Raw genomic sequence first — 25,312 nt, 5'->3', positions numbered from 1 at the left:
CCCCCCTCCTCTGAACAAAGGGACCAGCGCTGCGCAGTCAGCCGGGAAGTCTCCTCATTGCGCACCTGCCCCCAGAAGGCCCCATGGCTCACTGGCGCCTCTCCCTGGAACCCAGACTCTTGGGGATGTGCCCTCCTCTCCGCTTTCCTCTTCATCAGCTTCGTGCAATCCCACTCTCCCCTGACCGCCTTCTGCCTCCTGGCCACCCCCACCTGCCCCACCCGCCCCACGGATTTCCTTGGGGTGCCTTCCAGGTCCCCTCCCTTTTCGTCCTGTCCCTTGCCCCAGTGACTGTCCCCTCCCGGCTCCTTAGCTTTCCTGAGGTCACCAACACATTGGAAAAATCTGAGGAATCTACAGATCTTCTCCCTGGAGCTAAATGAACACAAGAGCCAGGGGGTTCCCAAGGCTGGGGAGGGCCCAGGTGGAGCCGGAGGGCAGCTGGGAGGCTCTGTCCCAGCCACAGCATGCCCAGGTTCTGTGCTGCTGACGTGGCCTCACTCCCGGGTTGCTGTGGCCTCCTAGGATGCTTTCATCCTGTGTCCCCTCCCTGCATCCTGACCCTGCACTCAGGCCTGCCCATAGGGAGCGGCCAGCCCCAGGAGGCTGCCCGGTCACTCACTGGTCACGTAGAAGTAGATGAGCCGCTCGTCCCGGCCCGCCTTGTTGAAGACCACGCACTTGTACATAGCGGACACGTTGGCATCGGGGATTACCAGCCTGCTGACCGTCTAGGCAGAGAGCACAGGCGCCAGCCTCATCTCTGTGCCCGCCACCACCACCACCCTCCCTTTTTGCAAGGAGGCTTTGCAGAACGATGGGGGAAACTGAGGCACTGCACTAGAGATGGCTAAAGCCCAGAGACAGAAACCAGGTGTGGGGAGGTGGGAAGGAAAGGCACATGGCTCCCCAGGGAAGCCAAGGGACAGCACTACGGGTGGTGTGAGGCAGTGACCACTCAGTGGGTGGCCGTGTGGCAGATGGAACAGGAGCCGGCTTGGCACTGGGGTCCAGCTGTGCCCGAGGATCAGCAGCCGGTCACCATATGGGCTACACAAGGGCTGCCCAGGGCACCTGCCCAGCATAGTGGCCAGGGCAGAGGCTGGTCCAGGCACCCAGAGGACATTGGCCTCTTGGGAATGGGAAGCCTGGGGCCATGGGGAAGACAGAGGGCCCTGGGCCCTGCCTACCCACCGAGGACAGCCGCCCTCCCCAGCCGGGCACTTCCTGGCCAGGCCTAAGCAGGAAGCGGCTCTGGAGGTGTGCGGGGAAAACAGGAAGTGACCGTAGGAAGTGGGTGCCTTTGTTCGGCCCCGGGGCCCAGGGCTGGCCCAGCTGCCTGGTCTCGGCCTCTGGTCTGGGGAGTGGGCGGAGGCCCAGGGGCCCCGCAGAAAGGTCCCCAGCCCTCAGCTGCCACCCCCGGAACGCGCCGCAGGCAAGTCGGAGCCAGGAGAGGCCAGCCCCGGCCAGGCCAGCGCAGCCCTACCCTGTTCTTGCCCTCCACCAGCTCCGTGGACGTGTCCAGGCTCTCGATGGGGTTCGGCCCGTCCCACGTGGTTGCTGCCCTCCAGTCCCCGCACTGGGGCATGCGGTCCCGCTGCTGCCGCCGGCTGGGGACGAGGATGGCAGAGGCGGTCAGGGCCGCGTCAGGAGAGCCGCGGGTGGGCGCAAGACACGTGGGGGTGGGCCAGGCCCGGGGCGAACCCTGGGGCATGGCGGGGACAGGGTGCGGGGTGCAGCTGTGGCTCTGGACATCTTGTACCTCCTTGCCCACCTCGTGCGGCCTGTGGACACATCCGACCCCAACAGGACGGGCACATGATGCCCACACGGCAGCCCAGGGCGCTGGGCTCTGTGGCCCCCGTCCAGCCCATCATACCCCCTCACCCCGCACCCCATCCTGCCACTGTGGCTCCCTCCTGCTGGGCCCCCCACAGTGCCCGCCTCGGGTTTGCCCGTCCAACACCCGCCCCCCTGACCGTTCTGGTGGTGCCAGCCACGTGGGCCAGAGAGAGGCCTGTCCCTTGGGAGCTTGGACTCACAGCACCCCTGCTGACCAGGAACGCCCCGGCCCCTGTGGGTTTGTGTCCCGCTCCCCCCAACCCCTGTCCCATAAGCACTCCCTTGCTCAGAAACCCTCACTGGCTCCCTAGTGCCCTCAGGCCAGCACTGCGGCTTGCTGTGCCCCCTCCATGCAGGTGAACGCGGGGCAGCTATGGGCCGTGACAGACGCACCCCCTCTCTGATCCCAGTGTCCTCCCCAGTTACGGGGGTGAGCTCGCGGGGCTTCCTAGAACCACCTGGCCTGGTCATCCCAGGGCCTCCCCCAAGGCGGCCGGGCAGAGGTTGGACCCAGCTCCAGTGCCCAGCCCAGGCCTGCCAGGCTCAAAGGAGGGTCCGGCCTGTAGTGGGGAACAGGGCCTGGGCTCGGGGCGTCTGGGGCGGGCTCTGGGAAGGATGGGGGCTGCACTCACAGGCTGCGCTGGGCCAGCGCCTTGCAGGGGGTCCAGGGCCTCCAGTGCCACTGGATGCTGACGGGTGGGGGCACCCCGTGGGCCGTGCAGGTGAGGGTCTGGCGACTGTGGCGGGAGTAGATGCTGGGTGAGGAAGCCTCCTTCTCATGGATGTGGGGGGGCACTGGGGCACAGCAGGGGTCTGGTCAGCGGCCCCCCCCAGCCACCGTCGTGCCCCCGCGCTCTCCCCGCCCCGCCACCCCCCGCCCACGCGTACCGTTCACCACCAGCTCCAGGCTGATGTTGTGTCTCAGGCCGGCGGCCGAGTTCCACAGTGCCAGCGTGTAGATGCCTGCACTGGCCTCCGTCACCTCCTTGACCACCAGGGCATGAGGGCTGTGGCGCCCGGGCACCGCCTTTGCGTCCTTGTACCTGGCCCAGGAAGGGAGTTCAGGTGGCCCAGTGGCTGCCACCCCCTGCTGCGGCCCAGGTACTGCGGTGCGAGTTTGGAGCTGGGACGCACCCCAGAAAAGCCACGCTCTTTCAACCCAGCCCTGTGGGGCAGGCCCACTGCGGTGGGGCCGCTGGGTTCGCTGGTTTTCAGCCCATACAAGGTAGGCCTTAACCCTTCACTGGGGTCCGTTACGAGAGGAAAACAGGCAAGTGAAGCCGGAGAATATCGAGAGAAACACCCAAACGTCTGGGGAGAGCTGCGGAAACCAGAACCCAGGAGAAAAGCACCAGCAGACATGGCCACGTGCCTTCCCACGTGGCAGAGCAGCCCGGGGTGCCAGCTACCTTTCCCAGAGAAGGTACCTTCCTTCTGATGCCTTACTTTGGACATTTTCACGGCCTTAGAACTGTAAATTTGTAACCTCATAACCCCCACTGTAAAAGCCAGCCCATTTCTGGTCTATTGCACTCCAGCAGCTTTAGCAAACCGAGACAATGGCATTCTGCCAGGTGTAGCTGCTGGGCCCTCTCTGCCCTGTCGTGGCCATGACGACTTCCCAGCGGGTCCTGCTGGCTTGCCTGGGCTCTGAGCCTCAGCCTTGGGGACCAACTGCAGTGCCCTCCGTGGGCCCTGCCTTCTTCCTCCCAGCCTCTGAGAGCGTGTGCCAGGGCAGCAGCTGTGGCCCGTCCCCACGGAGCAGGGTCTGGAGCCCTTCCCAGGGCCTGCAACAGCTACCTCTCTGCCTCCCTCCCTGGGCTCTGGCTCTGCCATCCAGCCCCCTGCTTCCCTGCTGACTCCCCTCCGGCCTCTGCAGGCGCTGTCCCTCTGGCAGGGAGCATGCTTTCTTCTGGATATCTGCCTGCCTCCCGCTCTCCTTCATTCAGGTCCCTGCTTAAAACCCAGCTCATGGCTGTCCCAGACCCCACAGCAGCCAGCCCGCCCTGTTGTTCTCACCTGGGACATGTGAGTTTCTTACGCACATGCCCGTCGGGCGTGCATCTCTGAGCTGTGAGCCCCCCAAGAGCAAGGACTGCCTTCTCAGTAGCGAGGCCCCAGCAGGCAGCACGGGTTCATTGACCATCATGTGTGCAAATGAATGAATGAATGGATGTGCTGTGCCGGAGGCTGCCAGCCCCATGCTGAGTCAGCTGTACTGGCTTTGTGGGTGGGGAAGGGCCCAGATGTGCCGGGAGCTGCACCTGGGAGGCCGTGCTGCCGGCAGGTAGAGGAGCCCGGCTCCCAGCTGCAGCAGGAGGCTGTGGGGCTACAGCCAGCCTTGGGCCTGCTCTCGGAGCTCTGTGGGGTCTCCTCCAGGGGTCCCGGAGCCTGCGGCCTCATGGGGAGGGCCCATCCCCCAGGTGGAGAATGCCTGCCCCACCCCCGCCCAAGTCCAGCTGCAGCCTTTCCGGAACGGTTGCCCTGCTTGGCGGGAGGGACCTCGGCTGACGGCTGAGACAGGGCAGAGGGCCAGTCCCTGGAGACGGGGACTCAGGCAGGAAAGCCATCCCTGTTCTCTGCTTGTGTCTCCTTGTCTGTACAGCGGAGCTCATGTTAAAGTGTGGCCTTCCGTGCCCGCCATGGGATGTGGGTGGGGTGGGGGGAGGGCTGGGCCTTCCTGGGCTGGGGGTCCCCCGCGCACCCGGCCGGCAGTCTTCGGTCCCCAGGAAGCCCTCTGCTCAGAGCTGGCCCGGGCTGGGCACCCTAACACTGATTGCACCCCGTGACGTCTTGGGTGTCTGGATGGGAAGGCAGAGGCCCCTGTGGACACTCAGTGGACACCGTCAGGGCTACTAAATTCTCCAGCTTTGCTCACCAGCCACACACCACCGGAGCCGCGGCTTGGAGCTTGTCACAGTTAAGAGGCAACCAGTGAATCCCCCTTTCCTGCACTGAGCCCTGAGGCCCCCCAGCGTCCCCCGGGGCCCAGGGCATCGAGGGAGACCCTCACCATTGGAACTCCGGCGGTGGGTAGGCGGCCAGCTTCACGGGCAGCTTCACTAGCTCGTCCCCCGCTGTCGCCTCCAGGACAGGGCCCTTGAGCCACTCGACGCTGATGAAGGGCTTTTCTGCCGGCAGGAGAGACCCGGTGAGGCCGGGCCAAGCTTTCTGGGGTCCGGGCCCCAGCAGCCAGAGCCCCCTGCCGGCCTACCGTGCACCACCACCTGGGTGCTCTCCCGGAAGCGCTGCGCGCCGTTGCTGGCCTCGCACACGTAGGGGCCCAGGTCGAGCAGGCTGACGTTGTGGACGCTGAGGATGCTGGAAAGCTCCGTGTGGGTCTGCTGGGAGCGCCGCTCGGGCACCCACCTGCCGCGCTCCGCCTGCCCCCGGGGAGGCCAGCGTCAGCGGAGGGGCCGACGGCGCTGCGCCGGGGCGGGTGGCGTGCGGGGCGGGACCGGCGACTCACCTGCTTCCCGGGATAGTCCCAGTCGAAGGTGACGCCGGCGTTGAACTCGGCCCACACGGTGCAGTTGAGGACCAGCTTCTCCCCGACCAGCAGCTCCAGCGACTTCTTGGGGAAGAGCTGGATGTCGTAGAGCTCGTTGCCTGCCGGCACAGCACGGTGACGCTCGCGCCCAGCCCCCGGGCCCCCGCGACCCCAGGCCGGGCGGCCCTACCTGTGATGTGCACGAGGAAGGGGTTGGAGAGGAAGTTCCGGCCGCGCACGGTGGCCGCGCACTGCAGGTACAGGGCGTCCCGCAGCAGGGGCACCGGCACGCGCATCCCGCGCCGCTCGTCCCACAGCACCTCCTCCCCGTCGGGCCGCAGCGTCGCGCTTTGCTGGGGGACACGGACGCCGTCAGGACCGCAGCCCGGAGCCGCGCTGCCCTGCCCGGGGCGGGGGGAGGGGGGCTGTACCGAGCGCAGCGTCACGTTGAGGCCGGGGGTGGACACCAGGCACGGCACCCACATGTAGTCTTTGCGGGTGACCAGGAGCGTGTCGGGCGGGTTGATGAAAGGCTGCTCCAGGTCTGCGGGAAGAGGGCGGGGCTGGGGGGGCTGTGCGCGGGGCCTGGGGGCGCAGCCCCTACCAGCCTTCCTGGAGCAGGTGACAGACATCCTGCAGGCTCAAGTGGGCCGGGGTACCCTGGCAGTCCCCGGGGAACGGGGCGGCTGCGCTGGGTTGAATCGAGTCTCCCCGAAAAGACAGGCCTTGCCCCTCGTTCCTGGGAAGCTGACCGTATCTGGAAATAGGGTCTTTGCAGGTGGAATGACTCTGAGGCAGCTGAAATGCAGTCATATTCCCCAGGAGTGCTGAAGGTCAGATCTGCCCCTCCGTGGAGCCGAGCTGCGTCCACCATCAAGCCCATGACTGCGGCCACTGGGCAGCCGCTGCCCTAGCACTTACAGAGCTGACGGCGCCACAGCGAGAAAACCGGGCTCAAAGTACCGGAGGAACATGCACAGGGTCACGCGACCAGAAAGCAGTGCACTCAGCCCTGCAGGCTCCAAACCCCAAGCATGAACTGCACTACACCTTCCTTTGAAAACATAAGCAAATATTTCGAGTGCGTAGAAAAAAGAATTGTTCATCTGGTGAATTCATCACCAGAATTCATGGCCTCTGCACATGTACCAGTATCAATAGCGTGAGGATGCTATTTTACATTATGCCTTTTCACGGAAGATTATTAGCATCCAAATAACCACAGCACAGACATGAAATCAGGTCAGAGATGAACGTCACCTAGAGCTTTGTTTGCTAATGAGGTAAAGGCATGATGGATACAAACAAAACCTCAGGTAATAGAGGGCAACACTCCTTCACTTTCACAATATTAAAAAGTTTGCCTTCCTGGAACCTATGATTCCCAGAGGGCTCCCAGGTCAGATGAATCCAGAAGCCCAGGGGTCCAGCCTCTCCAGGATGATCAGTCACGTCCCCCGACCCTTTAGTGCGGACACCCCTTCCCAACATGAAAACGTCAGAACGGGCATTGCCCCGGGATCCTGCAGCCTGCAAGAAGGAGCGAAGGGGAAGGAGGAGGGACGACAGAGAAAATGGGATTTAACCGGCGGGTGTGGCTGCTGAACCAGTGTTAATACTCCTTCCAGCCTCCAGTGCTCTGCAGCAGCTAGAGGGAAAACCGGGATGGTGGAACGGTCACCCACGACAAACTCTGGGACCTGCTCTGTGGTTGCTTGCTGAAGTGCACTTTGAAAACTATTGCTTTTTTCTCTTTGCTTTGTATATATGTTGCATTTTACAATAAAAAACTTTTTTTTAAAAGTTAGACCAATCTAGGTGATGGGATTTCAGTGATTATTTTTTATTTCTTTTTTGGACTTTGTTACATATTATTGAATTTCTGTACTAAAACCTACACCATTTTTATAACATGAGAAAAGATAAGAGCATTTTAAAAAAAGTTTTAAAAACATTTTTTATCATGGTAAAATACATGTAACAAAATTTACCATTTCAATCATTTTTTTTTCATTTTCTTTAACTTTTGTATTGTATAATATAACACATATACAAAGCAAAGAAAGAAAAAAGCAATAGTTTTCAAAGCACTCTTCAACAAGTAGTTACAGGACAGCTCCCAGAGTTTGTCATGGGCTACCATACCATCATCTCAGATTTTTCCTTCTGGCTGCTCCAGAATATAGGAGGCTGGAAGCTGAAATATTTTTTTAGCACCGCAATTGACTTTCTTTTTTGTGAAAAATAACCTACACACAAAAAAGCAATAAATTTCAAAGCACAGCACCACAATTAGTTGTAGAACATAATTTCAGAGTTTGATATAGGCTACAATTCCACAATCTTAGGTTTTTACTTCTAACTGCTCTAAGATACTGGAAACTAAAAGAGATATCAATTTAATAATTCAGCATTCATTTTCATTTCTTAAATCCTATCTTCACTGTATAACTCCACTATGACCTTTGCTTTTCTATCCCTCTCTTTAGTAGTGTTTGGGCTATGGTCATTCTAACTTTTTCATGTTGGAAGGGTCTGTCACTAATATGGGGTAGGGAGATGGAACGATCATCTGACATTCTGGAGAGGCTGGGCCCTCTGGGTTTCAGGACTTACTGGGTCCAGGGATCCATCTGAAGGTTGAAGGTTTCTGGAAAGTTACTCTAGTGCATGGGATCCTCGTGGAATCTTACATATTGCCCTAGGTGTTCTTTAGGATTGGCTGGAATGGTCCTGGTTGGGGGTTGGCAGGTTATGATAGGTAGCAAGGTCTACCTGAAACTTGGGTAAGAGCAACCTCCAGAGTAGCCTCTTGACTCTATTTGAACTCTCTCTGCCACTGATAACTTTATTAGTTATACTTCTTTTCCCCCTTTTGGTTGGGATAGAATTGTTGATCCCACAGTGCCAGGTCTGGATTCATCCCTGGGAGTCATCTCCCACGTCACCAGGGAGACTTTCACCCCTGGAGGTCATGTCCCACGTAGGGGGAGGGCAATGATTTCACTTGCAGAGTTGTGCTTAGAGAGAGTGAGGCCACATCTGAGCAACAACAGAGACCTCCAGAAGTAACTCTTAGGCATGCCCATAGGTAGGCTAAGGTTCTCCACTACCTACGGATAAGAGCATTTTAATTTGAGAAAAATACAGAAACAAGACTAGCACCTATTTGTGCCCACAAGCTAATAAATTTTTAATGCAGTCTGAATACAAACTGTTGATTTTTAAATTCGGGTCCTGTCTACAGAAGCCACATGCAGACAGGATGTAACTGGGTGTAAGGGCTGCATGCTGTGAAGTCGGTGTATGAATTCAAGTCCCTGTTCCCTGGGTGAGCAGAGGAAGCCCGCACGGCCTGCCCAGCACACGCACGGTGAGGATTAAATGAAGACCCGCGTTCCCGTGCACACACTCTTCAACAGTGAGAACAGACGCGTCGCCGGGACAGAGGGGGACTTCCTGCCCCTCCCGGGACTTACGGGAAGAGGACTAGTGGTGGCCAGTCCCCAGTGGGCGGTACTTTGGTAGGAGGCTGGGAGACCCCACCAGCCCTGGGGGACCCTGCGAACCTGGGGGTCCCTACCAGCCATAGGGGGACCCCGCCAGCCTGGGGCTCACCTCTCACAAACACGTAGGCGCTGGCGGCTGTGGTGCCCTCGATGCGGGCGCGGATGTACTTGTAGGCGCAGAGGTAGCGGCCGGTGTCATTGGCCCGTGCGTCACGCAGAAGCAGCTCCTTGCAGTAGGGCCTCGTGTCTGTGCCGGGGCAGTCCCGCACGGCCCCCGCGTCTTCACTCCCTTTCTCCCCTGTGGCTGGTGCCCCCTGAGCCCCAGGCCAGGCCCATTCGAGGGGGTGCTGGCCCCTGGAGGAACACAGAGGAGACCCAGGGCTGCCTGAGAAGCACCAAGGCCCCCCCCCCCCCCCGCCTCCGAGTCCACAGGAGGCTGCCAGGGGGCTCAGGGCACATTGGGGTCAGGCGGGGGGCTCGGGGTACACTGGGGCTCCGGGGTGCGGGCGGTAGGGCCAGGGCCCTCGGTCCGTGTGGGGTGACCCAGGAGTGGGTCTGGGTGACCTGGGTTCATTGTGGGGCGTTGAGTATGGGGTGGCCGGGGCCCATAGGGTGGCCCGGGTCAGTGCGCAGTGGCCCTGGGGTGGCTGCAGGTGACGTCGTCGGGGCAGCGTGGCCCGGGGACAGGTGCAGTGTGCAATGCGAGGCACAGCGGTGGGCCTGCGGCCAGGTGCTGCATGAGCGGGGCGGGGGGGTGTCCCTGAGCCCCGGGCTCCTCTGCCCCCTGGGTGTGCCCTGCCGCCCGCCCCCACCTCTCAGTGCCCAGTGCAGCGGTACCTGCAGGAGATGGCCAGGCTGTCGCTGGCGTTGAGGACGTGCACCTCCTCTGTGAGGTTCAGGGTCGGGGGGGTCATGGAGTAGCCGCTCACCAGGCCTGCAGTGGGGACAGACTGTCCCTGGGCTGTGCCTGCCCCCGTGCTGCCCCCGTACCTGTCCTCCGTGCTGTCCCTGTACCTGTCCCCATACCTGTTTCCGTACCTGTCCCGTGTTGTCCCCATACCTTTCTCCATACCTGTCCTCCGTGCTGTCCCTGTACCTGTCCCCATACCTTTCTCCATACCTGTCCTCCATGCTGTCCCTGTACCTGTCCCCGTACCTGTCCCCTGTGCTGTCCCCATGCTGTCCCCGTACCTGTCCCCTGTGCTGTCCCCATGCTGTCCCCGTACCTATCCCCTGTGCTGTCCCCATACCTGTCCCCGTACCTGTCCCCTGTGCTGTCCCCATGCTGTCCCCGTACCTATCCCCGTGCTGTCCCTGTGCTGCCCCCATGCCTGCCCCAGTGCAGGGGGTGCCCTGGCATCACCCAGAGCCACAGGCTGGCCCCTGGCCCCACCACCGTGGTCCCAGAGCCCACTGCCCCTAAGCCTCGGTCTCCCCAGCCTGCCCCGGGACCTGTGGACTCTGTGTCCCATTAGTCCCTGAATCCACCCGCCCGCTCCCAGCCCCCTGCTTCCGCGGCCTCCAAGGACTCTCCCTGCCTCTGGCTGGCCCTGGTCCCCCGAGGCCACACTTGCAGCCTACCTGCCCGCCCGGTGCAGAGCCCAGCCGCGGCCACAGTCCCAGGGGGGACCCCAAGGAGGCAGCTCCAAGGGGCACCCCACACACCAGATTGTCTCGACACCACGGTCACGCAGACACCAGCCAAGGCCTGGCCAGTGCCTCTCAGCTGGCCAGGTTTTCTAGATCCACATGTGGAGTTGAAGGCCCGGGTGGGCCGTCTGTGGTGTGCGTCTGCGTGTTTGTGTGTTTGTACCTGTGAGTGTGGACTGTGCTTTGTGTCCATGGGATTTTGCGTGTGTTTTTGTCTTGCTGAGTGTGGCAGGTATCTCTGAGTAGTGTGTGTGGCTGTGCAAGCATGTGTGTTGGTGTTTCTTTTTGACACACTAGTGTAAGTATGCTCATTACCTGCAGGTGTGTGTGAGGTTTTGTGTGTACATGTGTGTGTGGTAGCGTCAACAGGCAGGGTCTGCGTGTGTCTGTCTGTATTTGTGTGTGCTTAGTGTGACCAGCTGCGTGCATGTGAGTGTGTGTGTGCCTCGCTGACGCCCAGTGCCTGCCTGCACACGCCCTTGGGGGGGCGCCTGAGGCTGCGCGTGAATGTGCTGGGACCCCAGGGGTGGGGGCAGCCCTGGGAGGCCTGGGCCTCTGCAGATGCATCCTGCAGACCATCCTGAGACAACAGGAAGGGAGGGCCGCGTCCTGCCCTCCCCCAGGCCCTCGCCTCCGGGCGGGGCCCAGCCGCTCCCACACCCCCACCCCACCGGCCCCTTCCCGGCCCACAGGCTGTGGATGCTGGCTCTGCTGCCCCCCTACCCCAGTGGGCCCAAGGCGCTGGCCTGGCAGCTAAAGGGGCTGGGGTAGAGCCCTGGGCCCCCCACTGCATTTGGCTCTACCCCAGGCAGCCCCACCCCAGGGCAGCCACGACGCGCCCCAGACCTTGTTTCGGCACCACGCCTGGTCTGCTGGGAAGAGCGACCTGTGCTGGGAGACAGGCTGCTCCAGGGGCTGGGAGGGGAGGGCAGGCTCTCCTCCACGCGGGGCTGAGGGCCCGGGAAGGGACCCCTGGGAGGGCCCCTTGAGTTTGGCTTTGAAGAACAGTAGGATTTTTCCAAGTGGTGGAAGCCAAACAGGGCCATGCCCGGTCCACAGCTGGGCACGTGCGGGCGCCTGAGAAGATGGTGCGTCCACGGAAAGGCTGGGGCGTGTTTGGGGGAAGACGGACCCCATCGGAGGTCGAGACAGGGGCCCGTGGGGCGCTGTGTGCAGGCGGACCTGAGACTGGGAGGGATGCCGGAGAGGAGGGGGCAGAGGTGTGCCGGGGCTGTGCGACCAGAGGGGCAGGGCTGTGCCACTGCGGGGAAGGAAGCCTCTGCGGTGTGAGCCGCGCTGCACTGGGTCCCAGGAGCCCGCGGTGCCCCTTCCCTGGTGTGCACACCTCCAAGACACACACCTGGCCATAGCCAGCTGTGGGGACGGCGCTCAGCCTCCTTAGGTGGCCGGTTTTTGCCTGCAAGATGAAGTTCAAGTTCGCCAGCAGCGCACGCCCATCCTTCCCCTCCTCCAGCTCCAACTCCTGACACACCTCCAAGGGCACAGCCCTTGCACCGCTGCCCTACAGTGCCGGGCCATTTCTTATCTTGAGTGTTTGCCTTTGTTCCTCCTTTCACTGCACGTTCGTGTCCCCTTCCCTGGCCTCCTAATTCCCCTTTTAAGGTCTGTTTGCATGTCCTTCCTCGATGGAGCACTCATCGTCACTCAGTGTTGGCTTCAGTCTCCTCTGGCTCCAGCTGCCTGAACATTCACCAGACTGAGCTGTGGTTTTCTGTTCACAGGAACAGACTGTATTTTATTCACCTTTCTAAGCCCAGGACAGAAGAGATGCACAAAAAGGATTCAGGGGATGGACACAGGGGTGGCTGGAATGATGAAGGGTAGATGAATGGTGGATAACCAGATGGACAGATGGATGGATGGGTGGGTGGACGGGCGGATGGGTGGACAGCTGGCTGGCTGGCTGGGTTGGAGAGTGGGTGAGTGGATAGATGAATGGGCGGATGGAGGGTGAGGGATGGAGGACGGATGGAGGGTGGATGGATGGGTGGAGCCAGAAAGAGCTTCTTTCATGGAGGCCACCACAATGGAAACAACTGGATGACTGTGCTGACATGGGGTGACCATCCGTTGTGCTTCCCAACCATCTGACCTTTTGTGCATGCCTCTCCTTTGTCGCTACCTCCCCTGACTTAGCCTAGTGCTGCTGCCCTCTCTAAGTTTCCACTTGCCCTCTGGGACCAGGGAGCTTCACTGTATGCCTCACTGCCCTGAATGTTCCCTCCGCCTCCTAACTTAAACCTGACCCTCTGAGGACACCACGGTCCCTGGGTGGCTTATGCTCTCCCATGCTGCCTGCCGCAGGAGGGAGGTGGGCTGGCCATCTCGTAGCTAATTCCCCTCCTGGTAGCAACCCTCTTTGAGGCTCCTGCTCTGTGACTGGGCACCTCTCCCTGCCAAAGCTGTCATCGGCAGCTCACCTCCTCATTTCCCCTCATTCTCTGCTGACCACAGCTCCTGGCTCACTGCCCCGCTCCGCCCAGCCCATGCCATTCTCCATGACTTCAGCATCCACAGTGGTGACTCACCTGCACCCTGGCCCTTAAGGCCCCTCCATGCTGCAGCCCCCACCCCCTGAGCAGCGGAACGTGGCAGAATTAAAGTTAGAGCCCTACGTAGTCTGCTCTCCCTTTCTTTTCATGTTTGCAGGTCTTAAATGGTCAGGTGTGTCCCCTGCCTTCCCTCGGCGTGGAGGAAGCCGACCGATGGAGACACCTAATCCTCCCCTGTCCAGAGCGCACCACACCGGCCTGGGCTGCGGGAAGCCCTGTGCCCCTCCGTTCCTGCTCCCGAGACCAGGCTCCCATCATGCCCGGAACCCACTCCCCTGAGCCTGACTCCTGAAGATAATTCCTTTCTCTCTGGATCGCCAAGCTCTCGCTCTACGGAATCCTCTCCCCTCTTAAAACGATTCCTGGGCCCCCGTTCCTTCTAGCCATGCCCCTCTTTCCTAACCCCTTCAGAGCAGAGTGTGTCGAGGGGCTGCCTCTGCTCCCCGCCCCCTTCTCACAGTCACCCCTCTGCCTCGGGCTGCAGCCTCACACACCCCTCACAGAGGAGTGGCCAAGGCTCCCCTGACCTTAACCTTCCTGGACGCACTGGGCGCCCTCTACCTCTGCTGCCCGGGCCTCTCGAGGGCAGAGGGCTGAGCTGTCCGTCCATCTCGCTGGCTTCTGGGGCCGCACTCTCCCATCGCCCCCCACCTCCACCCAACCCTAAAGGCTGCTGCTCTCCTCGGCGCCCTGACCTCATTCCCCAGCATGTGGGCACCTTCCCAGTCTCTATGTCCAGCACACGCCACTTCTCTCAACTCCATCCTTAAGTATCCAACTGTCCACCGGACTCGGACGCTACGTGGACACCTTGAGTTCCGCATTTCCAGTGCTGAGCGCCCAACGCCCAACCCTGCCAAACGGCTCCTCCCCTCACACCTCCTGCCTCCCAAACGGGCGTCGCTGTGGGTGCCTGCCTCTCCCTCCCCACCCAGACCCGTGGGGCCTGGATGCATCCTGCGGCCAGCCCCTTCCCTCCTGCCAGTGGGCCTGGACTACTGCACGTGCCCCAAAGCGGTCTTTGGGGTCCACTCTGCTGTCCTCTGGTCCTTCTCTGTACAGTGGTCAGCGTGGCAGTTTAAGGACACAAATGGAGCCTTATCGCTCTGGTGCCTCAGTCTTAGCAGTGACCCCAGCCTGCCTCTCCAGGAGACTCTAGCCTCACCCCCGGCCCCTGACCACCTCTCCACGTGCTCTTGTTCCACTGTCAGCTGGTGTCCACGTGCTCCCCTTGCCATGAGCTCCAGACTCCGCCAGCATGCCACGCTCCTTCCTACCCCAGGGCTGTGCACGTCCCTCTCCTCCCGTGCGCCTCCTCTCGTGCCCCGCACGGCTGCGTCTCACCTTCAGGCTTCCTCTCAGACGTGCTTTCCTCGCCCCTGCAAACCCTAACCCCTACAGGCTCCATCTCTCACTCCTGGTTGCTATTTCATCCCACATATCACAATTTGTAATTAGCTTACTCACAAATAAATATTCACTTATTTGTTTAATATTTATTTTCCCAATTCTTCCATTTGACAGAAACTTTCAGTGGGGCAGCAACCACGACAGTCGCCTTTTCTACCCCACCCCACACCTAGCACAGCACCTGCCACAGAGGAAATGCTCAATGCATGCTTTTGAATGAATAAACAGATGGAGGGATGGATGGATGGATGGATGGATGGAAAGATGGACAAAGGATGGATGAGAGATGGATGGAAGGATGGATGGATGGATGGACAGATGAAAGCCTGGCTGGATGAAAGGATGGTTGAAGGATGGATGGAGGTAGGGATGGATGGGTGGGTGGATGGATGGATGGATGGAAATAGGAAGGGTAGATGGAAGGATGGATGGAAAGATGGATGAAGGATAGGCAGAGGGATGGACAGAAGGATGGAGGGATGATGGACAGACACATGGACAGGGAGACAATTACGAGGGTGGATGTATGCACCACCAGGTTACAGGAAGGGAAGGTGGATGTATGAATGGATGATGGGTGGATGGTTAAGGGGACCCCAAGTCTTCCTTGGGGGTGCAGTTGTGTCAGACTCCATTGCTCTTTGGAGGAGATGTTTCCGATTTTAAAGAACAGACTCCCTGCGGCTGAGTGTCCCCAGGCTTGGGCAGCTGGAGCAGAGTCAGGCCTGTGGCTCCCCCTGCCCGAGCTCCCACGTGCCCGAAGAAGACGCATCCTTTCCTGCCTGGCTGTTTGTCTCTCTGCCTGTCCTTCCCTTCCCGCAGCAGGAAGCACTGTCACCCTGGCCTCTGCCACACTCCCCCTGCCTTCCTGTTCCTGGCCCGGGAACTGACTTCTTCCTTCCCGCTGCCGGCTCAGCCCTGGCCCCCAAACCTACAGCGGGGCAGTGGGGGCAGGTGCCGGGCTGGGGTCAGCAGGGTCAGGACGCACACCTCCTCTTCTCTGTGCTGTCAGCAGGGCCAGGCGCTCCAGCCTCGGCCAACTGTGGGATCCTGCGGCCACTGTGGGGCGGTGCCAGCCCCCCTTGGGGAGGGCAGTAGAGGGTGAGCCTGGCACTGGGCAGGTGCCCGCAGGCACTGCCTCCTCTGCCCCCCGCAGCAGGGTGCCTGCCAAGGCCAGGGTCAGGGGGCTCCTGCCCTCTGCACCCCTCAGCCCAGCGAAGCCTCAGCATCCCCTGCCCCCCTGGGAGGGGCACCCCATGCAGGCCCTGTTGGCCCCAGCTGCAGCCTGCCTCGCACCCTGGGGTTTTAGGGGCAGGCTACGTCCTTTCAGTCGCCGACAATGTTTGTCAGGACAGAACATTCTGGAGAAACTGAGGGAAAGCCCAAGGAAGCATAAGAGGGAGAACCGCTGCAAACGAGCGAGTCTCGCTTTTGTCCCACAGATGACCCACCGTGGCACTAGGACACGCTTTCCAAGAAGCCATGGTCTCCCTCAGCCCCACACCTGCCCACCCTGTGCCCCTGCCCGCCCTGTGCCCCTGCCCGCCCTGTGCCCCCTGCCCGCCCTGTGCCCCCTGCCCTGTGCCCCTGCCCGCCCTGTGCCCCCTGCCCGCCCTGTGCCCCCTGCCCTGTGCCCCTGTCTGCCCTGTGGCCCTGCTCTGTGCCCCTGCTTTGTGCTCCCTGCCCTGTGCCCTCTGCCCCTCTCTAGGCAGAGGGTCCTGCTCCTGCATGAGCACCCAGCCCAGCCTTCCCTGCTGTGCAGAGGTGGGTGTTAGCCGGGGCTTTTTTGGGGCTGCATTTCCAATGACTACAGGGGAAGCATAGTGGCCAGCCTGGCTGGGGAGCGGCGCATGCAGAGGGAGGGATCAGCATGAAGGAGTCAGGGGTCAGCCCCGCGGGGGCCAGCTCCAGGCACTGGAGCATCCGTGTGGCTGCCACACTCCACCCAGGTCCTCTCCTCTCCCTTCTCCCGCCAGCGGCAGCCCCATCCCTGGCTGCCAGGTGCCCCCTCCAAGCCCTTCCTCAGCCCAGAGGGGCGTTCTGGCCTGGCAAAGAGCTGTGCGGTCCCTGGGCTCAGGCACAGCGGGCACCCACCCTCCCCAGGTCAGAACCTCCTCTCCTTCCTTGGTTCCCCAGGGCCGCAGCTCGTGTGCAGGTCCACGAAGCCTGCCCTGACCCTGCCCACGGTCCCAGGGACTCTCGGCGGCCCATCACTCCGTGCCCAGGCCGTCCTGCGAGCCGGGGGGTGGCCCCTCATGGGCCCTGGTCCGGCTCCTGTCCTCTCCCTGGGGCTGCCCTGGAGGACAGCAGGCAGCGTGACCATCCAGTCAGCTCGACCCACATGCCCCCTTGCAGTGGTACCCGGGAACAGGCTTGGGGCTGCAGCCCAGGGCCAAGGACCAGGGGATGCCAGGTGCGGGGACTCTGTCCACTGGCTGGACAACTGCATGGGCTCGATCCCTGCTTTCTTGTCATTTTCCCTCCCAAGCCGGGCCCGGCCCTGAGCACAGACCTGGAGGGGAGAAGACAGGACTATCCTGCCACCCCCACCGGCCGGCACCCACAAAGCCGCCTCTGCACCGGCAGAGTGTGTGGGAAGAGGCTGCGGGAAGTGCCCTGCCCCTCCACCTGGCAGGACTGAGATGGCCGGGTAGGAGCAGCTGACCATGCACTGGCAGAGGAGCTTCTGCCCTGCAAGGCTCAGCGCCCTGACCCTGGCTGCCTGCCTCTGTCGCCTCGGACACCCTCTGCCACCTCTGCTGCTTCTGCCCGCCTCTGCCCGCCTCTTACACCCTCTGCCGTGTCTGTAGCGTGGCGTCAGGTGAGCCACTGCCTCTATCTGAGCCCCGGTTTCCCCACTTGTGAAATGAAGGTGGTCCTCGGGATTACTGGGAAGTCCATGCCACAAATAAAACAAAACCACACTAAGAACCCCCACAGTGGACTGTACGGTGTGTGACGTATCTCAGTAAAAATACTAAACACAAACAAAGAAAGAAGCACTGCAAGAGCTGTCACCTCAGGCTGACCACCGCTGGGCACTCTGCAGTGGTCCTGCTGTGACGAGTGATTTGCGTGTCGTTGCACAGCTGCTGAATCTCACTGTAACCCTGCGCTGTGTCCCTGCCTGGGGCTTAAAGAGCTTGGTGTAGGTACATGTGGGCTGGAATGGGCTTTGTAGACGGAGTAGGAGTTGGCTGGGAATCGACCCAAGAGAAAGGTATTGCAGGTCACATGTGCAAAGGCCGGAGGGGGACTGAAGAGGTGGAGTTTAGCGTGGGACGAACAGTCTCAAGCTCTGGGTACCGGCCCTCCCGCCTCTCGCTGACAGTGCTCATGGGCCCGTGGACGCTCCTCCCGTGATGTCTCTCTGCCGGGCGTCCCCAGCCCTCAAACCTGGCCTGTCCCAGGCCACACCCACTTTAGGGGAGGACAAGCCGGAGCCGCAGGGCCCCAGATGAGCGAGTACTGGAAGGACAGATAACCCTCAGTATTGGCAAGGATGTGGGGAAACAGGCGCTCGCGGGGCAACGAAGCACACAGCATACGCTTTGCCTGGCAGCTCTGCGACCCGATGCATCCTGTTATAACAACAACTGCGGACGCGTGTTTAGCACTCTGCACCGCGCCCTGCATGAAGACTGGCTCCTCGGATGCCCCGAGGAAGGGCACCATCCCCAGTGAACAGAGAAGGACGCTGGGCCCCAGAGGCCCGTCACCTGCCAGAGGCCACTCGTGAGAGACTATCGCTGGGGGCAGGGATGCAGAGGCTCCCGTCTGTCCTTCACATCTGCATCGTCTGCAGTTTCACAGCTGAGGACATCAAGAGCTTTCAGCTGATCTCATCACCTTTCTTCCGTGACCCCAGGAACCCGCGCTGCCTCCGCCCAGGCTCGCGGTCGCCTCGTGGTCCTAATGCACACTCACCCCCCGCACAGCCACCAGGTCACGACCCCCTTCCGTGCCAGGCCCCGGGCCTCTCTCCTCGGCGTCCTCCTGAACCTGAACATGAGTGTCTTCTGGCCAGACCCATTTCGCTGTCCTCTCCACCCCCGCTGACCCTGCAGCCGCTCACCCAGCACTGGCCTCTGCGGTGCCTCCTCAGCTGGGGTCAGAGGAGCTGCACAAGTCCCTCTCCTGCTGAAAACCATCCTCTGCTTCCCTGGCCCCCACAATTGTGGGTGGGACCTGAGCTCCTCGGCTGACCCTCTAAGCTCTGCCGTCAGCCTTGGGCGCATCCCCCATCCACTCCTGACCTGCAGCCCTCCTGGCCGCCCCTCCCACGCCATCTGTCTGGGACACTCCTCCCTCCACTGCTGGCAAATCTCTTCCCTGGTTCTGACGCATCAGCTCTGGGGCCGCTTCCCCAGCTTTGCAAGCTGAAGCTCCCCGTTTCCGGGGGCTCTCTGGACTTTCCTGCTGTATAGTCGGGGGTTTATCGCGTTTGAGAACTCCGTAACGCAAAGACCAGGGGCTGCTGTGTCGCTTCACTGTGCGACTCGGCTCGTGTCTGGCCTGTGGTCAGTCCAGGCGACAGAAAGGACAGCACTTAATGCACCGACAGGGACACCGGCCTGGGGGCGGGGTGGAGAGGCCCCGCAGCAGCTGGCCAGAGGGAGGTACTGGGCACTGAGACGCATCAGGCAGGCAGCAGCCCTGGGGGGTAGACGAAGCGTCTGCTTGGGATACGCTACTTTTGAAAGGTCAAGGTAAAAACGTCCGAGAGGCAGCCAGAAATTCAGGGCCCCACCTCCCCACCTCCATACAGCTTTCACTGGAGAGCGTGGCCTGCCCCTTGCTGTGCCCACTCCCCGCTGACCGCCTCATGCCAAGGGACGGAGCCGCAGACCCCTATCCGTTCCCCAAAGTCTCTGAATCTCTAACTAGGGAACGAGGTCCATCTCACAGGGGTAAGGCGCCCACACACCCTGGCGTGGAGCAGTTGGATTAACCACTGGGCCCTCTGAGTGTGTGTGCACACGCTCGTGCGCAGGCGTGCGGCACAACAAATGAATCTTCATTTGGCAGAATTTAGAGTACAGTCTTGAGGACCGTGGTTTGGGAAAGACTTTCCTCTAGTCCCACGTCTCGTCTGAATGTCCCAGAAACCTGGGTTCTGTGCTCCTGGAGAGCGGAGCCACCCCGGAGCCCCTCTGCTGGAGCAGCAGCCCCCCCTGCCGTCCACAGCCACGGTGGGAGCAGGCTGGGGGGCGTAAGGCTTAGGGCACCCTGAACCCCAGCGGGAAGCAATTGCACTGTCAGCCCAAGCAACCATTTTGCCTTTGGGGGGCAAAACTGAAGGCTCAGATCTACTTGTAAAGAACTGCCCCCCGGCCCCCCCAGGTCAGAGTGAAGGCACATTTGGGGACATACTGGAAGCAGAGTGGGGGTGAGTTTGAGTGGGGACTGGACGGCTCCGGGCTTGGCTGCCTCAGGACCTGGTGGGAGGAGGGGGTGGGGTGGGGTGGGGTGCGAAGAGGGCTGCCCACCTTGGAGATGCCCGACCACCTCAGGGTGCAGTTGCAGCTGCAGCCAGCTGTGCCAGGCATCCCGGGCCCCTGGGGTCAGGGCTCGGCCCTGCCTGCCTGTTATCAGGCCGCCCAGCTGGGTTGGGGGCGGCCCCCAGCGCTGCTAAATCGGGGCGGCTGGCTCCTGCGCAGGAAGAGGGAAACGCAGCCAGGATGTCCTCTCCCGTGGCCGACAAGTCCTTTCCCATGAACCCCTGCTGACCTCGCTGGCCACGTGGCGGGGCTCCTCTGCCCCCCACCCCACGCCAGCCCGCGGGGGACCCCACACCCAGCCCAGCGTGGGGCAGGGATTCGGGGCGGCCCAGTCAGCACCCCCAGTCTCCCCCAGCCCCAAGTGCCGGCACCTTCCTGCTCCCAGACTTTTCCCCTCAGCGTGACAGGAAAACGGAGATCTCAGAGGAAGCCAGCGTCTGAAAAGGATCGAAACTCAGGAATCCCTGGCACCAGCTGGGGACACGTCAGCTGCGACTCGCTCAGAGGGTGCGAGAAGCTCTCTGCACCCCTCTCTCTGGCTGCCCCACAATCCCAGGGGCATCTCAGAGGGCTGTAGGGAGTTGGCTAGGCTCTGGAGGGGGGAAATGACAGCAGGAGGGCTGTAAGCTAGACACAGAGAAGAACTTCCCCGTAAGGCTGATACCCCACTTCATTTTTCCTGGTGCCTGGATGCATGGGTAGTTGGGACCCTTGGTGTCCCCTGCTTTCCCAGGAAGTTCTGTGGGACCCCTGCACCTGCCACAAGCTCAGCCCCCACACCTCCGGTGGTCTCCAGTGCTTTCTGAGAGGGCTCCTAACCTTCCCCCACATCCCCATCTCCTCCCAGGCCCCCGCTGGGCAAACAATCTTATGATCCACTTTGTCACTTAGGCAGAGGCCAGTACCCCCTAGTCCTCCTCTCTCCTGTCCAGTCCATCCTGTTATTTGCAGCTTCCCCAGCTGGCATCTCCTTGGGTGCATGCACTTGCAATCCCCTCTAGGACTGCCCTGGCTCGCCCCCTGGGCATGGCTTCGGGGATCTGACCAGGTGGCCCTTGCTCAGAAACCCCCTGCCTGGAATGCTGCTGGCCCGTTACCTCTCGTGCCACTCTCCCCCCACCCATCCCAGCCTGCAGCTTCCATCTCACGTGTTCCTGGATACCACGGTGGGCCTCTGCAGCCTCCAACTTTGTGGACTGGACTCGGGACCCCTCACCACAAAGCCCCACCCCAAGCCACACAGGCCCCTCTGTGTTTGCCAGCCTGTCGTGGGAATGGGGAAGCTAAGACACAGAGAGGGGACGGGAGGGCTACACAGCACAGAATTTCAGAGCAGAGCTGGAGAAGAGTCGGGGTCTACAACCAGTAACAACTTCCCAGCCAGCTGCCCCACCCCTCCACTGCACCTCGATGTTCAGACACCAGTCTGGGAGTTCCTCGGGGTCCCCTCAGCCCAGCAAGTGAGTGGGGCAAGGGCAGGGTTCGGGAAGGTCTCCTCGGGCACCTCCCCGCAGCCACGCCTGCCCCAGCCTGGTCCTCTTCTCCTCGTGGTCCCCTCCAGCTAACACCCTTTCTCCTCCCCTTCACAACCAGCTTTGGGGAGAATTAGCACCCTCACACGGTGCCCAGTCTTGCCCCCTTTCCCTCCTCCACCATCAGCTCTGGTACTGCCCTGAATCAAATCCTGTGGATTCCAATTAGGCTGACGTGCACCAATCCTTATGGGACTCCCTCAGGCACCTGACGTGCCTGGTACTTTCAGCTGTCTGACTGTCCTCCCCAGCGGCACCAGGACACTGGCTTCTCCGGGTTTTCCCTGTCTCCCTGGAGGCCCCAGCCTCCTCCCTCCAGGGTCCCAAATTTTCTCTTCCGAGCTGCCAGGGCTCAGATGCAACTGCCTCTTGGCACCTTCTCCAGGCAAGGTCTTCCACTCCTCACCTCTGCAGTCCAACCACTGCCCCATTTACCCCTGTCACCCCCCCCCCCACTCACTCATTCAGTCACTCAACAAACACAGACTGAGCACCTGTGAGAGCTGGACCTGAGCTGGGTGCAGAGGAGGGAGGAATCAGAGTCAGATACCCTCCTCCCCCACCCCCAGCCTGGGCGGCCCCACCTCCCCTCCCTTCCCTGTCCTCCAGGATGTTGTACCCGAGAAGGCCCAGGTGGCCAGCAGAGAGCAGGGGCTCTGTTATGCAACAGACCTGCCTCCCTGATGACTGGTCTCTGGGGACCTTACGAAAGACCCTATGCGGAGTCCTGCTCCCCCGGTCGACACTCTGCATCTCCACCCATCAGGCTCTCGCACACTCTGACTCCCGCACCCCGTTCTTCTTTTTCGCCTCCGCCTGGCTGCTCCCAACGCAAGCCTGCCGTCCCCGCGCTTCAGACCCCTTCGTGCCACCCACGCCTGCGTCCAGGCCCTTTAGCCCGGCCTCTGAGCCTCCTGACCCTCCAATCTGGGGAGCCCTGGCTTGCCCCTCTTCGGCGGCGCTGACCGCCTCTCCCTGGCTCCCGACAGGAGTAGCCGGGTCAGGATGCGCTTCAAGTCTCACTACGCACCTGCGCCCCCCGCGCCCCCTGCACCCGCTTGGAGCAGCCCCTGACCTGGGGAAGGCCAACCCTCCCGGAGCGCCCTTTGGGGACCTCCAAGGACCGCCCTGCAGCACGATCGGACGCGCTGCACCCAGATCGGGACCCGGCGGCCGCCTGCGCTCGGGGAACGGTCTCCGGTGCTCGCGGTACCGCGCAGGGACTCCGCGGAGCAGCGAGGAAGGGAAGGAAGTATCTCGGCTGACCATGCGGCGCGACGGGCACGGCCTACCCAGGTTGCTGAGCCACAGACATGGAGCAAGTTCGGGGGACCCAAGGGCTGTCCCTGCGCTGCTGCGCAGCGCGACCGTCCCGTCCGTCTCCGGGGCTGCGGTCGCTGCCCGCCCTTTCCTCATCCCGGCCCTTCTGCCGGGTGCCCCGGGCTCCCGGCCGTCGCTTATCTCCCCCTGCGGCGCTCACCGTCGAGGAGTCCGAGGCAGAGCCCCAGGCGCAGGCACAGCGCGGCGCCCCGCTGCATCTCCGGCCGCTGTGGCGCGGGACCGACCTGCGCGGCGGCCGCTCGGGGCTTGCAGTGAGAGCGCGCGGGCGGAGGCGGGGCGGGGCGCGGCGGGGGGCGGGGCCAAGGGCGCTGTGGCCGCCCCTCGCCCCTCTCTCCGCCCCTCCCGGCCACCTGTCTGGACGTGCAGCCTGGGGAAGGACGAGCGCCGGCTTCGCCAAGCCCGCGTGGAGGCTGGGCCGGCGGCCCTACCGAGGCCCCTGCTGCCCCTCGCCGCTCCGGGCCGAGGAGACTGGTGGCGCGCACCCCTTGCCCAGAGAGCGGAGCCTCGCGGGCAGGCACAGATGCAACTGCGTTTTTCTCTCCCGGTTTTCTCTCATTTCTCGATTTCCGTCAGTCCGCGCTTACTACAGTTTAGCGTAAGCCAAAAAGCGATAAATCGACCTCTAAGAAAACGATCTGTTAACTTCTCTTCCTACGTTCTGGGTGCCTCCAGCGGGCACCCAGTACAACTCGCCCTCACTCTGCAGGCTTGGCCTCTCCTTTAGCTGTGCTCCAAATGTTTTTTCTCTCTGGTCGTTCTCCTCATCTCTCAAGGCTGCTGGTTGGTGGGCTCTCTTAGTCTAGTGGCTCTGCTCCGCTCTGCTGTTTTCTCGTCACTCTCAAAAAGGACTCCCTGATTCGTGGTTCTGTGGCATTTCCAAGCTTTCTCCAAAATACTTCTTTTATAGGATTCCAGTAAATTAATCAAGACTGATGTAGAATGAGTGGTGACACATCTCCATCTAATCAAGTTTAATACCCACAATTGAGTCACATCTCCATGGAGATAACCTAATCAAGTTTCCAACCTATAGTACAGAATAGGGATTAGAAGAAATCGTTCCTCCTGCAAGATTGATGAGTGTTAAAACACGGCTTTTCTAGGGTACATAAATCCTTTCAAACCAGCACAGATTCCTTGACTTGAGGAAGGCTGATGTCTGTCATATTGGGAGACATTACTGCTGGTCCTTGTTCCTGGTTCCGTTGCTTCCAGCTTCTGATGCCAGTGGCTTCCTCTCTAAGCATCTGTGGGCCTCAATCAGCTCCTCAGGACACAGCTCTGGGTTCTGGCTTGTCAGCATCTCATGGGAAGGCACATGACGACGTCTGCTGGGCTCTGCATCTCCAGACGTCCGTGTCTAGGCGTCTGCTCTCTCTGTCGGCTCTCCAAGCACCTCCAAATGTCTGCATCTCTGTCAGCTCTGAAGCAGCTGTGTTTTCTCCAAAATGCCTCCCTTTTAAAGGACTCCGGTAAACTAATCAAGACCCATCTTGAATGGGTGGAGTCATATCTCTATCTAATCAGAAGGCCGCACCCACCACTGAGTGGGGTTAGTCTCCCTGGAAGCAATCTAATCAAAGGTTTCCACCCTGCAATGTTGATTAAAGGACATTGCTTTTCTGGGGTACACAATATTTTCAAACCAGCACAAACTCTGTCTCTAGAATTTCCCTATTTCAGAATACATCTCAGGACAGTGACCATCTCCACTTCTCCCCCCCCCCCCCCTTTTTTTTCCCACATGGGCAGGCACCAGGACCTGCCCTGCTTTTAATTCTACTTCATCTGTAGTTTTCTCACACCCTTCCTTGAATTCCATTCATTCTTGCTGAAACCCAAAACTGGATTTTTGATGATGACCGAGGAAGAATTGAGTATATTATTAAGCTGGGATCACACATCAGTGGGGATGGACTAGATTATTTAATAATCTTGGAGAAGCCAGGTGTGCCGGTTTGAAAGGATTTATGCACCCTAGGAAAGACATGTGTTAATCCTAATCAATGTTGTGCGAGCAACAGTTTCTTCTAATCCAGCCTTATTCAAGGTTGGAAACTTGATTAGTTATCTCCACGGAGATTTGACTCAATCAACTGTGGGTATTAAACTTGATTAGATGGAGATGTGTCTCCACCCATTCTATGTGGGTCTTGATTAGTTTACTGGAATCCTTTAAAAGAGGAAGTATTTTGGAGAACTGAAATACTTCAGAACCACATAGCCACGAGAAGCAGAGAATCCACCAGCCAGCGACCTTTGGAGATGAAGAAGGAAAATGCCTCCTGGGGAGCTTCATGAGGCAGGAAGCCAGGAGAGAAAGCTAGCAGAGTTTGCCGTGTTCACCATGTGCCTTTCCAGTTGAGAGAGGAACCCTGAACATCATCAGCCTTCTTGAACCAAGGTATCTTTCCTTGGATGCCTTAGGTTATACATTTCTATAGACTTGCCTTAATTGGGACAT

General features: G+C 60.7%; 1 protein-coding gene across 3 annotated transcripts in view; it reads right to left on the bottom strand.

The window, feature by feature from the left end:
- The window catches only part of FLT4 (fms related receptor tyrosine kinase 4), a 36,523-nt gene extending 13,447 nt beyond the window's left edge, over nt 1–23,076 (bottom strand). For 2 of the 3 annotated variants that reach the window (XM_077138187.1, XM_077138186.1), the window contains exons 1-11: nt 9,679–9,938; nt 8,951–9,195; nt 5,764–5,876; nt 5,523–5,685; nt 5,312–5,451; nt 5,057–5,225; nt 4,856–4,973; nt 2,731–2,885; nt 2,475–2,637; nt 1,487–1,610; nt 623–731 (exon numbers count right to left, since the gene is read on the bottom strand). In XM_077138187.1, the coding sequence (XP_076994302.1) occupies nt 623–731; nt 1,487–1,610; nt 2,475–2,637; nt 2,731–2,885; nt 4,856–4,973; nt 5,057–5,225; nt 5,312–5,451; nt 5,523–5,685; nt 5,764–5,876; nt 8,951–9,195; nt 9,679–9,911 (1,732 nt within the window). In that variant the 5' untranslated portion in view covers nt 9,912–9,938. Of the gene's footprint in view, nt 1–622; nt 732–1,486; nt 1,611–2,474; nt 2,638–2,730; nt 2,886–4,855; nt 4,974–5,056; nt 5,226–5,311; nt 5,452–5,522; nt 5,686–5,763; nt 5,877–8,950; nt 9,196–9,678; nt 9,939–22,987 lie in introns of those variants that run through there. The other variant, XM_077138188.1, reaches the window with a different exon arrangement.
- Between the last annotated feature and the right edge of the window lie 2,236 nt (nt 23,077–25,312).

Source organism: Tamandua tetradactyla, chromosome 20 (genome assembly GCF_023851605.1).
Source record: "Tamandua tetradactyla isolate mTamTet1 chromosome 20, mTamTet1.pri, whole genome shotgun sequence".
Taxonomy (NCBI): Eukaryota; Metazoa; Chordata; class Mammalia; order Pilosa; family Myrmecophagidae; genus Tamandua; species Tamandua tetradactyla.
The sequence above is the reverse complement of the archived record's forward strand: the minus strand, read 5'-3'. Positions and strand labels throughout refer to the sequence as shown.